Source organism: Cyrtonyx montezumae, unplaced genomic scaffold (assembly GCF_038088225.1).
Source record: "Cyrtonyx montezumae isolate F1298 unplaced genomic scaffold, pur_monq_1.0 scaffold_79, whole genome shotgun sequence".
NCBI classification, from domain to species: domain Eukaryota; kingdom Metazoa; phylum Chordata; class Aves; order Galliformes; family Odontophoridae; genus Cyrtonyx; species Cyrtonyx montezumae.
In genome coordinates, this window is record NW_027072088.1 from 189,304 (window position 1) to 203,844 (window position 14,541).

Sequence of the window (14,541 nt, forward strand, 5' to 3'; positions counted from 1 at the left end):
GCAGGGGCAGCGGAGGGCCCGGGCAGGAGAGACAGAACATGGGGCAGCCCAAGAGGGGCACCAGGGACGAGGATGGGGATCGGGACATGTGCACACATGAAGATGTTATGGCACTGGAGGAGGGAACATTCCTCACCCACAGCCTCGAGTGGGGCAGCCCCACGAGAGAGAAGTGGGGCTGGAAAGGGGCTGCAGTGGGGAACCTGAAATGGGGGAAGATGCTCTCTTGGTATCACACAGGACCGGGGGGCACACAGTCTTCCACCCCACCCTGGTGCCATGGCACAGCCCCCTGCGGGCCCAGCACTGCTGCCTGCAGTGCTGGTGAAGGAAGAAGTGCTGAAGGTTTGTGCCAACAGCACAGCAGAGCCCTCAGTGCAGGCACGGAGCCCCGGGCAGCACACGGAGCCGTGATGGCAGGAAGTGGGTGCTTTATTGGCCTTCATCTCCTTGGCTGCAGGTAACACACACAGGGCAATTCATGGCAAAGAAACACTATATACAGAGTGTCCATATAAATATTTCCAATGTACACTTTATACACAAGTGATGGAGACGTTCCTCGTCAGCGCTCAAAGCCTCGGGGTCCCGGTGCTCAGCTGCAGGATGGCCCCAAGCAGAGCAGGTGCTCCGCTCCTCTCTCCCGCTCACACAGAGCAGCCCCGGTGCAGTGGGACCCACGGCGTGCAGGCACTGTGCACGGCTGTGGGGCTTCAACCTGGTGGGACAGTGACTCTACAAAGACAGTCAGACACAGATGGGCCCGAGGGCAAGCGTCCACTGCCCCTCTGGTAACCAGTGGGGCTGAGAGGTCCGTCAAGGGGCTTCAGGAAGGGATAGTCCCTTTGCATCAGTGAGGAGGAGGGGCAGTACCAGCAAGGGGACACCCCCCATAATGGCCAGAAGCAGAGATGGGCAGAGGGCTGTGGTGAAGAAGCGTACACCTCCCACTGCCCCCCTCTTCTCCACTGCTCTGGGGCAACTCATGGCCAAACGGAGGGCAGAGGGTCAGGGGCAGCACTGCTCCTCTGCATGCTGCTGCACAGGGGTGGGCAGCACCCCTCCCCACCTCCAGCCCTGCACTGCCTACACATGAGTGTGGTGGGGGCACAAAGGAACTGTCTCTCCTCCCCCTGTACCGGTCATGAGAAAGGGCTACTGAGTCCCCATCCGGAGTACCCTCTGCACGCAGACACTGCTGGGCCTGCACAGGTCCCCCTCAGCCGCAGAGCCCCCAGGACGTGGGCACAGCACAGCTGGAGCGAAGGTCCATGGGGGGGCACACAGGGAACAGCCCTCGACCCTCTGCGGGGAGCTACACGGCGCTGGGGCCGGCGCTGAGCTCGGGCGGCACGGCGGCGGTGTTGTTGTTGGCGTTGGCGTTGCGGCGGGGCAGGCTGGGGGTCAGCGTGGCACCGTCGCTGGGACAGCCGTGCTGCAGCAGGATGTCGATGCACTCCTGGCTGCCCGCACGCCGCGCGTAGGCCAGCGGGGTCAGGCCCCGGGCGTCCCGGCTCTTCACGTCCACCCCGTACTGTGCAGGACAGAAAGCGGCCGTCAGCGGCACCCACGGCACACGGCGGCCTCCGTGGCATTGGAGGTGGGGCACGAGCAGCGCCCAGGGCACTGCTGCCGGGCTGGGGGGAACCCAAGGGAGCAGACACCCGAGGGGCAGCCCCGCCAGCCTGAGCGCGGGTGCTGCGCCGCGGCCTTACCCAGATGAGCAGCTGTGTGAACACCACGTTGGCCATCGCGCAGGAGAGGTGCAGCGCCGTGCGGCCGTCGCCGTCCCCGTACGTCTCGTTGACCTCCTCCTTGGTGCCGTGTGCCAGCAGCGTCACCACCAGGCGCAGGTCGTCCTCCACCACCGCCCGCAGCAGCTGCTGCCCCAGCGGGATGTCCGACTGCGGCAGCGGCGCCAGGAACAGCTTCTGCTCATACTTAGCGCGGATCCAGCGCTCCTTCTCCTCCCTGCGGGGGGAACAGTGCCACGGCTGTGCCAACACACCTGGGCTGTGCCACGGGGTGCGTCCACCAGCACTGCCCCCTCAGCATCCCCTGTGTGCCATGCGCAGACACCACTGCACGGTCCTTCGCAGTGCCACGCTATGGCTGTCAGTGGGGCTCTGTGCACCCCCGGGCACCTGGAGGTCGGGTAGGAGCGCGCACCCACCACTACCACCATCATCCTGCAGAGTGACCCCTTGAGGCCCCCCCACGCCCTGCCCCACGCTCCCTGCCCGCTCGCACCGTGCCAGCACAGGGGCGGCCTGCCCCGTCCCGCAGCCCGCGGGCAGCAGGGAGGGCCGTGCTGCTGCGCACGGCGTGGGAGTGTTATCGCTGCTGCCGTCTCCTGCAGCCAACAAAGGCTGTGGCAGCGTCCGTCCCGCCGGGGCCGTGGGGCCGCCGGATCGATGCGCGCCGTGCCGCCGCTATCTGCTGCCATTCTATCCATCTGCATCTGGCGGGCGGCCATCAATGCCCCGCGCTGAGCATGCTCACTGCCGCCGCCCCCTGACCCGCTCTTATCCGTTGATAAGCGGCAGAATGGGCTCTTGTTGGGATGAGTGACAGCAGAGGCGCTCCGATAGGGACAGACAAGGGCCTGAAAGGGACGCACCCCTGAGACCCACAGGCGCTGCCAAGTGTCTGTTAACCCCTTCTGCCTCGCAGCCAGCTGGGCTCCTGCAGCCAGCGTGTGGACACGAGCCCTGCGGGCGGGACAGCACTCTCCTTGGGAAGGGACAAGAGAGGGCTGCGGGGAGAGCTGGGAGTGGCCCTTTGTTAATTAAACAGACACTACAGGAAAGAATGGGACTGACCTTTTAGTGGGGTCTGTCATGACAGGACAAGGGGAAATGGTCTCAAATAAAAGGAGGGGAAATGTAAACTGGATATAAGGAAGGAGCTGTTTACAATGAGGTGCTGGCACACGCTGCCCAGAGGGGTGCCCCACTCCTGGAAGCACTCAAGGCCAGAGGAGCAGGCACTCAGCACCTGATGGAGCTGTGGGTGTCCTTGTGCACTGTGGGGAGTTGGGAGAGATGGCCTTTAGAGGTCCCTTCCAACTCAAACCACTCCGTGATTCTGTGCTCACTGCGTCACTGAGTGCTGTGTCCAGTTCTGGAGCCCCCAGCACAAGAAGGACAAGGAGCTGCAGGAGTGGGTCCAGAGCAGGGCCATGAAGGCGAGCAGAGGGCTGGAGCACCTCTCCTGTGAGGACAGGCTGGGAGAGCTGGGGCTCTACAGCACGGAGAAGATAAAGCTCCTGGGAGACCTTACAGCAGGCTGCCAGGGCCTGAAGGGGCGTACAGGAAAGATGGGGAACGTTTTATTAGGGCAGGTAATGACAGGACCAGGGGAAATGCCTTTGAACTAGAATAGGGTAGATACAGACTAGATATTAGGAAGAAATTCCTTACTGTGAGGGCAGTGAGATACTGGAACAGGCTGCCCAGTGAGGTTTTGGATGTCCTCTCCCTGCAAGCACTCAAGGCCAGGCTGGATGGGGCTGTGAGCAACCTGGTCTGGTGGGAGGTGTCCCTGCCTACAGCAGGGGCTGGAACGGGATGATCTTAAAGGCCCCTTCCAACCCAAACCATTCTGTGACTCCATGATGCTGTGACATCCTGAGAGCAGGCAGGACGCTGCCGCTGGCACAGCTGAGTGTCTCTGCTGACTGCTCCCCACCTCCCTGCGTGCCCTCGGACCCCGCGGTGCAGCTGTGAGCAGTGTCCCTGCCTGCCCGTCCCCTTACCGGCTGCTGTCGGGGGTGGGTTTGGGGTACCCCTCCACAGCACCCTCCCAGACAGCGTTGGCCAGCGCGTTGCCGATGGCGGCCATCAGGGTGAGCAGCTCTCCGGGCCAGTCGTCCAGGTCCAGCGAGCGCACGCGGGACAGGTGCGTGCCCAGGTTGCGGTGGATCCCAGAGCACTCGATGCACATGAGGGCACCCAGGTTCAGGCTTGCCCAGTCAGGATCTGCAGGAGGTGACATCAGAGGGGCGCGGCCAGCATGGGCACATTGGCATGTCCCCTCCTGTCACCCCTCAGACCCTCCCAGGCATCCCAGTGGCACAGGGGCGAGGACCCCAGGGATCAGCAGGGCAGAGGGGTCAATCCCACAGGGCCCTCCCCACCTCTAAGGACTGGGTCCCCGTGGAGGGGACAGCACAAGTCCCCCTGGGGTCAAGGAGGTGGTGGTGTACCGCCCATTCCCCCATTCCCCCCAGCACGCTGTTCCTTACTGGGAGCGTCACAGTCCACGCAGAAGCTGTTTCCCCGTGCGGTGCGCACTGCCTGCATGGCCTGTGCATCTCCCTGGCTGCCCAGCCGTGCCTGCAACAACACCACAGCAACCTCAGGTGGTCCCACAGCGTCCTCTGGGCCACCCCCTGCACCTCCACCCCAGGGCCACTGGGAGCCCCAGTGCTGTGCTCCGGGGATGAGCAGTGCAGGGTTCCTGAACCCTGGAGAGATCTGGGGGGGAGCTGGGGGGCAGGGGCTGGGGCCAGAAGGAACAGGGCTCCCCGAGGGGCAGAGCAGGGTGTGAGGGCTCCATGGGGCACAGCCGAGCTGGGGAGGGAACCCAGAGAGGTGATGGGAATGCAGAGAGGGAGTTCCACAGGAATGGGACAAAACCTGACTGGAGCAGAGAGATGAGGACGGATTCAGCCCAAGGCAGGTGTGGATGCAGCAAAGAGGGCACCAAAGAGGAGGAGTGAGGCAGCATGAGGCCGCCCTTACCTTGTTCTTGCTGCTCTCGCAGCCCTGCAGGCTGGCCAGGATCTGGCTCTCAATGGCCTGCACCCAGAGCTCCCGCTCCTCCGATGTCGAGGCCTCAAAGAGCCACGTCTGGCCCGTCAGGGACACGATGATGAACTCGAAGGGCTCGTCTGGCTCTGCAGAAGAAAGGTGGTGGCACGGTCAGGGTTGTGCCTGGTGGGAAGCAGGCATGGCAGGGACAGTGCTGACCCAAGGGGGGCACGGGCAAGACATGCAGGGGGACCCGGGGGTCCAAGCCAGCCCAGCACTGCTGCACAGCTCTGCCTGGGCACGCTTCCTCTGCCACGAACCAGCAGCTGCAGCCACGTTCCCTATCGCCCTGGGCTGTGAAACACAAGAACACCGTGGGCCTGTGAGCTGCTGGAGCCCTGCTCTCCATGCACCTCACCTCCTGCTCCCTGGAGAAAGCTGCTGCCAATGGAAGCAGCCCCTCTGAGGACCCATCGTCCCCAGGGCTGCCCTACACAGCACAGTGTCCACACCCCGCAGTAGCCCCAAAAGATGCACCCCATTATCAAAGCCTTTCTCTTGCTGTAAACACGCGAGATCCAATTCCTTCGGAGAGATATTTTTGGGGACCCCCACAGGCTGGGTATGGCCATCCCTCCCGGGGCAGGCCGGGCTCAGGGGTGGTGCGGAGCACCCCCACACTGAGCTGCAGCAGGGGGACGCTGAGCACCTGCCTGAGTGTCTCGGGGCCCTGCACATAAGGAAAAGACCCCATAACAACAAAAGCTGGACTGGTCTCCCCCAGGTCACTGCTGGGCTCTCTGCACTGCCTTCCCAACCCATGCAGGGCTCAGTCTGTGCCGGGAGCACCGCCCCAGCAGCGCTGCACCCACCTCTCATTGCCAACTCCGGTAGTTAGTGCAGTAAATGACTTAACTAAGCGGGGCCTGAATGGAATGACTAATAAACGTTATGTCACAGCACACGCTTCAGCTCATAGCAAAATGATTTGTAATTACCTAATTAGCGTTATGCAAATAACACCCTCATCTCCATAATGTGCCTTCCCAGCTCTCTATTAAAAGCAGAGTCAACCGCATGGCTCCGGAGGCAGCTCGGGGCCCAGGGCCCGGTTCAGGACTGTGCCTGGGGGGGTGAGCAGGTCCTGACACACAGCTGGGGGGGGCTCTGCCTCAGGGAGGGCAGCGGGAGGTTGGGGGCTGCTGGCCAGAGCCCACCTCCCCACTGTGTGGACAGTGAGCTGCTGGGCAGCTCTGGGGCTGGACGTGGCTGTGCCCATGCACGTGCCCCATGGCTGCTGCTGAGGGGAGGGACAGCTGTGTCCCCTTCCAGGCTCACACCTTCTTTGGAGGATCAGTGCTGGCGTTAAGCAGCACTCACAGCTCTGTTGCTCCTTCTGCACAGCTCAGCCCTCACTCCAAACAACATGAAGGTAAACATCATCCCTGTGCCACGGTGCAGTGCCATGCTCCTCACACAGCTCAGGGTCCTGCACTCCTTCGGAGAGTAAAACACGCAGTGAGAGCCAGCTTGCTCTCTGTGCTGCACCCTGCGCAGAGCCCAGCAGCACCTGCTGGGGTTGGGAGCACGGATGGGGTCAGGAATCCAGGGCCCGGTCCCACACCAACAGACCCTGGAAAGATGGAGCAGCCCCAGCAGGGATGGGGACACTGCTCCGTGCACTGCACCCTGCACTCAGCTGGCACTGCCTCTGGGGAAAGCCACCAGCATTGCCCTTCTCCCACAGAGATGGGAGGTGCGGGGCAGCACGGGGTGAGGCAGTGGGTGCCAGCAGTCACGCTGCTGGGTTTGTCCCCTCTCTGCTGCCCTTTGCCTAACAGGAAACGATGCTCTGCACAGCTCTGCCCTCCAGCTCTCAGCCCCAGGGTGGACACCACAAAACCCTGCGGTCAGTGAACCTCTGACCCTGAGGGATTCACTGCACAAGTCCAGGGATGGCCAATGCTAGCTCAAAAACATCAGCCCCGTTCTTTTCTCTTGCTGTTCAGTACCTCTGCACAGAGCACCACTGCAGCCCAAACCCTCCTGCACCAGCAGAGCTGGGGCAGCACACGCCTGCCCTGCGGTGCCCACCCGCTTCTGGGGCTGCTCTGAGATTGGGGTCTCGGGCTCCCGGGCAGACAGGTGACACCGCTGGGGATCTGGGGACATCCTCACCCGGGGGCATCCCGCAGCCGAGCAGCCCTATCCCAGCACCACAGCCACTCCTTGTGCACGCTGCCGGACCACAGTCCGTCCTTTGTGCCGCGCGGATTCCAGCCCAGCGCTGAACAAAGGGCCGCAGCTCCCACAGAGCCCGCCAAGAGCGAACAAAGGGCGGCTGCTCCGCTTCCATCGCGGGCTCCTTCCTGCAAGGGAAAGCACCACGACTCCCTGCAGCATCTCGGGGCAGCGCGGCGGGGACGGAGCTCTTGAGGGGCTCGGGGGTGGCTGCAGGATGGCAGTGGGATGGCAGTGATGGCTGTGGGGTGACTGGAGGGCTGTCCCAGGGCTGGTGCAGCACCCATCTCCCATCCTCTCCCCGCTCCCGGACCGTGGGGCACTGGTGGGAGTCCATTATGCAGCTCCATTAGAATTAGTGGGCAGTGGAAATGAAGGAGTTCGCCTCTCTCCCTCTTGATGATTTTTTGATGATGTTTTAAAGACTGAACTCCGTGAAGAGCTGCTGAGCAGAGCTCGGCACAATGCGGCTCTGCTAATGGGCGTTAACCCCCCCGACCCCGCTCCAACGCTGCCCGGCAGTGAGCGCTCCAAATGAGAGCAAAATTAACGAGGGCATCGCACAGTGCCAGGACGGGGCAGGGCATGCAGCACTCAGACACGGGAAGCAGCCACGTCACCACGCTGAGCAGGATGGGGGCTCCTGCGAGCAACTGGCCCTCGGGGACTCACTGTCCCCACCCCCACGGTACACACAGCCCTGGGAGGAAACAGCTGTCCACAGTGCTGCAGAGCAGAGCTGCCCACAGTAGAGCTGCCCAGTGGAGCACAGAGATGGCATTGGCACTTTGCAGCAGGGACACTGGAGGTGGAAGCAGCACAGAGAGAAGGGTGAGCAACGACTCCCAAAGCACCTACAGCTCATGCCAAGGCATTGCCGAGGCCTATTCAGCCAGCTCTCAGCAGGGGGATCTGAGCAGAACTGGTACCTATGGGCAGCTTTAGCACCCGGACCCGTCCCGCTGGGGAGGGCTCAGACCAATGCTGCAGCGGTGCAGAACAGCAGAGCACAGCAGTGCCCTGCAGGGCCCCCATGGGCAGCCCAGGAGGTGGCACTACCCAGCAGCAGGACTGCTCCCCTGGGCTGTGCCCCCCTGGGAGCCCCCAGCCCACAGCCCTGCTCTTCTGCTGCTGAGCTCCCGCGGTGCCCAGGAGCGGGCAGCCGGGTCCCCAGCCCCGGGATGCTTGTTTGCAAGCTGCCACTGTACCACATCATTATGAGGTGTTTGGGATATCAACAAATTAGCAGGCGTCTGGGAAGAGAAGGATGCAGCACCATTCGTAAATGTCAGCTCGCTGCCTCCTCATTTTGCAGATCATTAAACCCAATATTCCTAACCTGTATTAGTGCAATGGGGACGGGCTCCTCCACAGTGACGAGCCGCCAGGAGAGCTGCACAACATTGCTATGGAGACCCCGCAGCGCTCCCAGCCCTGAGCCTGAGAGTCCTCCATACCCCCACACTGAGCTGGCACCTGCCCTGCCATTCCCTGCCCTGCAATTCCCTGCCCTGCCCTGCCATGCCATACCCCACACTGGCTCTGCCCTGCCCTGCCATTCCCTGCCCTGCCCTGCCATTCTCTGCCATTCCCTGCCCTGTCCTGCTATTCCCTGCCCTGCCCTGCCATTCTCTGCCCTGCCATTCCCTGCCATGCCCTGCCCTGCCCTGCCATGCCATTCCCTGCCCTGCCCTGCCCTGCTCTGCCATGCTCAAGGGACACGTGGGGCTGGGGACAGAGGAGCTGGGGACAGTGGGGCTTTGGGGCTCTATGCACTGTCATCCACAGAGGTGTGCAAACTCAGCTGGGAAAGAGCATGCATCCTGGGGCACTGAATGTATAGTGGGGAACGACAACGAAGGCAGCTGAGCAGGCACAGCCAGGACTGGATGGTGCTCCTCAGGGATGCATGGAGTGGCACTGAAGGTGCCCACAGACTGGGGCTGTCAATCTGAGAGCATGGTGCAGGAAATGAAGGCAGCATGTGTGGCTCCAGGGCACCAACAGGGCGATCCCATGCACACACTGCACTGCGTGGGGCGGGCAGGGGCTGAGCGTGGCACTGAGAGCCCAGCACTGCAGTGAGCACGGCTCAGCCCCGTTCCCTCCGTTCAGCCCCGTGCTCGCAGCTCAGCCCCACGTTCACAGCCCAGCCCTGTGCCTGCAGTTTAGCCCTGTGTTCACAGCTCAGCCCCATGCTTGCAGCTCTCCACCGTTGGCCCCGACAGCCGCTGACAGTTGGCATTAATCACGCACCGCGCCCCAACACAACTCTTTACTGGCCATCAATTTCCCATGGGTTTTAAAACTAAAAAACAAAGACAAAACCGCGTCGTTTGGCCGCCGCTGAGCAGCACATTAAGGGGCTGTCAGCTTCTCGCCATGCACCCTGCATCACTCTTTAAGCACATGAGAAGTTCATTATCCCTGGAGCTGTGGCAGCCGCAGGGATGCTGGTGCAGGGAGCGTCACGAAGGTGCTCCACCGACTCACGGCCACCAAACAGAGCCACAGTGCGGGCGCGAGGGCGGCACAGGGCTCAGCTGCCCGGGATGGGCACTGCTGCCCACGGCACTCTGTGTCCCCGCGGGGCACGCAGCCCAGCCCGGCTCCCGGCGTGCTGCAGTGCCGTTCCTGGCTGAGCCATCCCCAGCGCTGCCGGCAGCGCGGTGCTCCCACGCGGCACTGCTCCGCTCGGTGACAGCCCGGCAGCACGCCTGCCACACTTTGCTGATGCTCCCTAGCAGCCTGACACCGCGCTCTCTTTAACATGCGCCCATGTAAAAAAGCAACAGCTCGTTTGATTTATGATACTTCAGAACAACTAAGATTCAATTGCTCCGCACGTCCCCAGCTCTGATTACCTCCTAAATGAGATAAACCGATGGCAATTTATCCCCAGACCTCACCAACTTTCCCAGGATGCTCACCTGAGCCGCGTGCCTGGCACACTCAGGTTGGGGCCGGCAGCAGCTCCTGGCCCTCCCCTGCTGCTCACACCCACCCGCAGGGTCTCACAGTGGGGCTCTGCCGGGTCCTGTGCAGTGGCACTGCTTCTGGAGCCATCCTCTGCGTTGTCCCCACGCTCCCCCGTGTCCCACCCCCAGCAGGAGCAGCACTGGGGGATGCTGGCTCGGACACAGAGCGCTGCAGCCCCACTCTGCACAGCAGTTTCACACTTTCACCACACAAGCTGTGTGAAAGCAAAGAGCTTGGGTGATCCTGCTGTGAAAGTACCGCTGGTAAATGTACACAAGCAGCTAAAAAAGATGCAGTGAAGACTCAGCCACACGGACACTGTCTGTGACATCAGCCATGCCCACAACATGGGGCAGTGCTGAGCCCAGGTTCAGCCCTGGAACTGAGTGCAGGCATCAGGACATGGGGATGGGACCTCACACGGAGGCTCATCACTCTGGTTTGCTCGCTGCTGGTGTGGCTTCTGACACAGAGCCACACAGTGACCTGGCTGAGGCTGCAGCCCAGCGCTCACTATGGCCCTCAGCACACAGACCCCAGCCCTGCCCCCACCTCCCCAGGGCTGCGGGTCCTGGGGATGGGCCTCGTGCTGCAGGGCCAGTGCTTCAGCCCCATGTTAGCAGGGTGGGCTGCGAGGTCCCTTCCAAGCTGTGCTTCCATGAAAAGGAATGCCTCGGCTCTCCCATTCGTATGGAGCACGGGGGGCACTCCCCAGAGCCGTCCCCAAGGTGGATAACAGCAGTTTGCCACAAAGGATGGAGCTGGAGCCAAGAGCTCACAGCCCCAGAGCTGCACGCAGCATGGCTGCAGGGAGCAGCACGCTCTGCCCTGGTGCCACGGCCTGCAGGCTCCGCACAGTGACAAACCAAGTCAGCAGCTGACACCTCCCCGGCAAACAACGTTCTACACGATCAGTGTGAAGCAATGCACGTAGCAGGAAAAAATGCCACTGCTCCAACAGCTGTCAGGGTTCTGCATTGACTCCATGGTCCCGAGGCAGAGCGGGGTACCACCTCACAGCACAGCACTGGGGCAGGGAGCAGGGCAGGGGACAGCAGGGGGCACTCGATGCCCTCATACACTGCGTGGCACTGCCCGTCACCATGCCTGGTTCCCATCACTCCACCTCTCGAGGACACTGCCAACAGCGAGGGAAGACAAGGGTGGGCATGTGTCTGCAGAGCTTCCTGTGAGATGGCAGAGGATGGGACAGGCTCGGACGCAGACATGGGGTGACAGCAGCTGTGCCCCCACTCGGGGCAGAGGGCAGAGAGCTGTGGGACCAACACATCTCCTGGACAAGCAGTTCATGTAACTGTGAAGCTCTGAGCTGCGGCTCACCAAAATGTGCCCATTTTTAATTACTCTCTCCACTAATTGTATTCAGTTTTGCACAGTTTCAGACCTTTGCCTCTACACTTTTATGCCACAACCCGCTGTGCAGCACTCCAGGACCAGACTGCTCCGTGGGCACCGATAACAGCAGCCCTCCACCCCTGCACGTCCCACCCCTCATCCTGGCGAGCTGAAAGCTTTCACGTCTGCATCACAAACACAGCCATCAGCCCCAGGGCCTCTTTGGGATATTTCCTACGATGCTTCAGTACCTCCAAGCCCCTCACAGTATCAGTGACCAGGTGGACCACAGCACTGCCTGCTCACATCACTGCACTCCGACAGCCCATGCACAGAATGTGCCTCCCTCTGTTTGCGACGGCGCTGGGAGAGCTGCAGACGTGGGGAAGGACAGCGAAGTGCCCATGAATCACCCCCACCACAGCTAAGCATGCACTGGTCTAAGAAGATGCATGTACAACAACACTTCTTGCTTGCCATGAGACATCCAGTGCACGTTACAGACCCGAATGATGCTCGAGGTGCCCGAATCAAACACTGGAAGGGAAAGTCCTTCCCAAATGCGGTGTCACTCAGGTGAAAATCAGCTGCAGTACGCAAGAAACCAGAGCTGCTGAATGCCCCTGCAGACCAACACCAGGACGCTTCCCGAGGGTGGGTGACAAAGCTGTTCAAGCGCAGCAGCCACAGCTGCAGGGCTGCAGCTGCCCTGGGTGTAGGACGGACCTCTCAGCCCTGAGTTACAGCCAGCTCTGCTCCAACGCCTGCTCTCAGCCCCTCCTCTTCAGCCACCAGAACCTCTCCCTCAGTTGTTTTCCCGCAGCTCACTGACAGCCGCAGGACACAGAAACCTCAGGTGATGCTGAGTTGATGCTGAGTACCAGTGCCTGAGCACGGCACTCTGCAGAGGCCAACCACAGGCGCAGGCCCTACGAGCCGTGTGCTGCACTGATCCCTGCCCGTCACACAGCCCCGAGCAGCTCAGGCTCTGCTTCAGGGAACAGAAGCCCTCAGCACCCAGCAGCTCCAGAGCCCTGCAGCAGGAGAACGTCTCTGAAGGCCCTCACCCTGAGGCACAGCAGCAGGGCATCAAATGGTGGGAGTGTGGCAGAGGGACGAGCACAAGATGCTGCGGCAGTGTGTGCACAGCTCCTGCATGGCTCGAAGACAGCCCGTCATCACCACTACTGCTACGTGTGCACAGCAGCACGATGGCAGTCCTGCTGCACCGCAGCTGGGGCACCACGGGCCGATCCGGGGGTGACCGCTCCCAGAAGAGGCACCAACGAGTTGGGCGGGAGCGCCCCGGGCCGCGGTGTCCCCGCGCTGTGGAGCAGAGGCTGCGTACCTTCTGCCGCCGTGCTGGGCCCGTCGGCCCGCGTCGTCCCCGTGCTCTTTTTCCTGCGGTGCTTCTTCCTGTTGGCATGCGGCGACGGGGGCGGCTCCAGCTTGGGGCTGGCGGCGGTGGAGATGTTGGGGTTGGAGCTGAGGGAATCGGCAGTGCCGTTCGCTACGGACAAAGAGAGAGAAAATGATGTAGGGTGGGACGGTGGCAGCTCCTTCCAGGGATGCCCAAGGGTCCAGGGGGCAGCAGCGGTGCTCTGCCTGGCTGCGGCTGCTCAGCCCCGACCCGCAGACAGGGCAGGATCTGCACTGCTCAGCACTGGGACGGTTTGGGGCCGGCAGGTCTCTGTGCTGAGTCCCTTTGCGGGTCTCAGCGTGGGGGGGCCTGTGTGCGCCCCTGTGTGGGGTCACCCTGGGCACACTGCTTGGGAACTCACCTCGGGGGGCTGCCGAGGGTCGCTGCCAGCACTTGGGCGGATGGGACGTGCACAGGCACCAGGTGGGGCGATGCCTGTGCTTGGGAAGGGACGGGGCAGCATGCCCCCAGGTGCAGACCACAGCCCCGCTCCGCAGCACCGCTCCCCGCACTGCCTCGCAGATGAGGGGTTGCCACGCTCAGGAACCCGAGCGCAATGGTCTCCATAGGCTCCCGATATGGAGCTGAAGAAGCTGCATCCCCAGCAGCAACGCACCAAATTTATCCTCAATCATACTGTTCCTTACAATTAATAGCAGAATTAGAAACAATCAGGGAGCTGCCTAATTACTGTCAATTAGAGCGCGCTAATCAAGCTCCGATCACACACACACACGCTGCCGCTGCACTCACCATTAAATGTCAAATTTCATTAGAGACCAGCAACAAAATCAAAAGCCTGACATTCAATTTCAGCAGCACACACAGCGCAGGCTTCCAATCAGCATAAAAATGCAGACTCCGGGGAAGGCAACGAGGCGCAGGAGCCCTCGCTGCACGGTTAACCCTCTCTGAAATGTGCTCCTGCCTCGGTGTGCCCGCGGCACCGCTCCGTCCCCGCTGCCCTGCACAGTGCTCAGGGTGTCCCCGTGAGCCCCGACTGCGTGGCCAGGACGGGACGTGGTGTCACAGCTCTGCCGTCCCCGGTTCCTGCTGGATCTGACACACACGAGTGGGGTGTTCCTCCTGCTATTAATCCACGGGGAAATAGCTCACCCTTGGCAATTGAGAGAGATAAATCTAATAAGATCAGACCCCGCTTTATGGATATAAATTACCTCTGCTGTTTGGCAGGGCAGTGCCTGCAGCAGGTGTGAGATGCCTCCCACCCCCCAGCCCAGCTCTGCGGGGACATGAACTTTCCCACCTGAGGGACCGTGGTGCGTCCCCCCAGCACTGTCCGCCTGCTCCCACACCCTGGGCTGTGCCATACCTCGGGGGTGTGGGGTGCCCACAGCCTGCACTGACCCTGTGCCCCCGCTGCACAGCAGCCATCACCACCACGTGCTCTCTGCACTGCCCCACAGACCACGGCACAGCACTGGGGCTGGGGGCTTGGAGGGCCCTGGTGGGATGGGGAGGGGGCAGGAGGGGCAACGCTCCCCCCAGAGATGTACCTCTCTTCCTATTACCCAGCGGCACAGCAGAGAGCTCCTCCAGCCCACCCGTGGGTCTCCAGCTCCCCATCTCATCACGGACCCCCCCCCACGTGCACAAGCAGATGCTCCTGGGTGCTTCCCCAGAGCAGCTGAGTGCCCCCGGGCCATAAATGCTGAACACCGACAGTGCTGGGGCGATGCCTGCGTCAGCTGTGCAGCCCTCCTCAGCAGCTCACCTGCACGTGGAGGAGGACCTGCGGGAATAGCTTGAAACTAAGAGGGGAGATGTGGG

At 62.0% G+C, this 14,541-nt stretch overlaps 1 protein-coding gene across 3 annotated transcripts in view; it reads right to left on the reverse strand.

The window, feature by feature from the left end:
• Nucleotides 1-515: 515 nt before the first annotated feature.
• The window catches only part of AGAP3 (ArfGAP with GTPase domain, ankyrin repeat and PH domain 3), an 81,009-nt gene continuing 66,983 nt past the window's right edge, over nucleotides 516-14,541 (reverse strand). For 2 of the 3 annotated variants that reach the window (XM_065751661.1, XM_065751660.1), the window contains exons 13-18: nucleotides 12,679-12,840; nucleotides 4,746-4,900; nucleotides 4,247-4,337; nucleotides 3,758-3,980; nucleotides 1,716-1,971; nucleotides 516-1,534 (exon numbers count right to left, since the gene is read on the reverse strand). In XM_065751661.1, the coding sequence (XP_065607733.1) occupies nucleotides 1,316-1,534; nucleotides 1,716-1,971; nucleotides 3,758-3,980; nucleotides 4,247-4,337; nucleotides 4,746-4,900; nucleotides 12,679-12,840 (1,106 nt within the window). In that variant the 3' untranslated portion in view covers nucleotides 516-1,315. The remainder of the gene's footprint in view (nucleotides 1,535-1,715; nucleotides 1,972-3,757; nucleotides 3,981-4,246; nucleotides 4,338-4,745; nucleotides 4,901-12,678; nucleotides 12,841-14,541) is intronic. The other variant, XM_065751662.1, reaches the window with a different exon arrangement.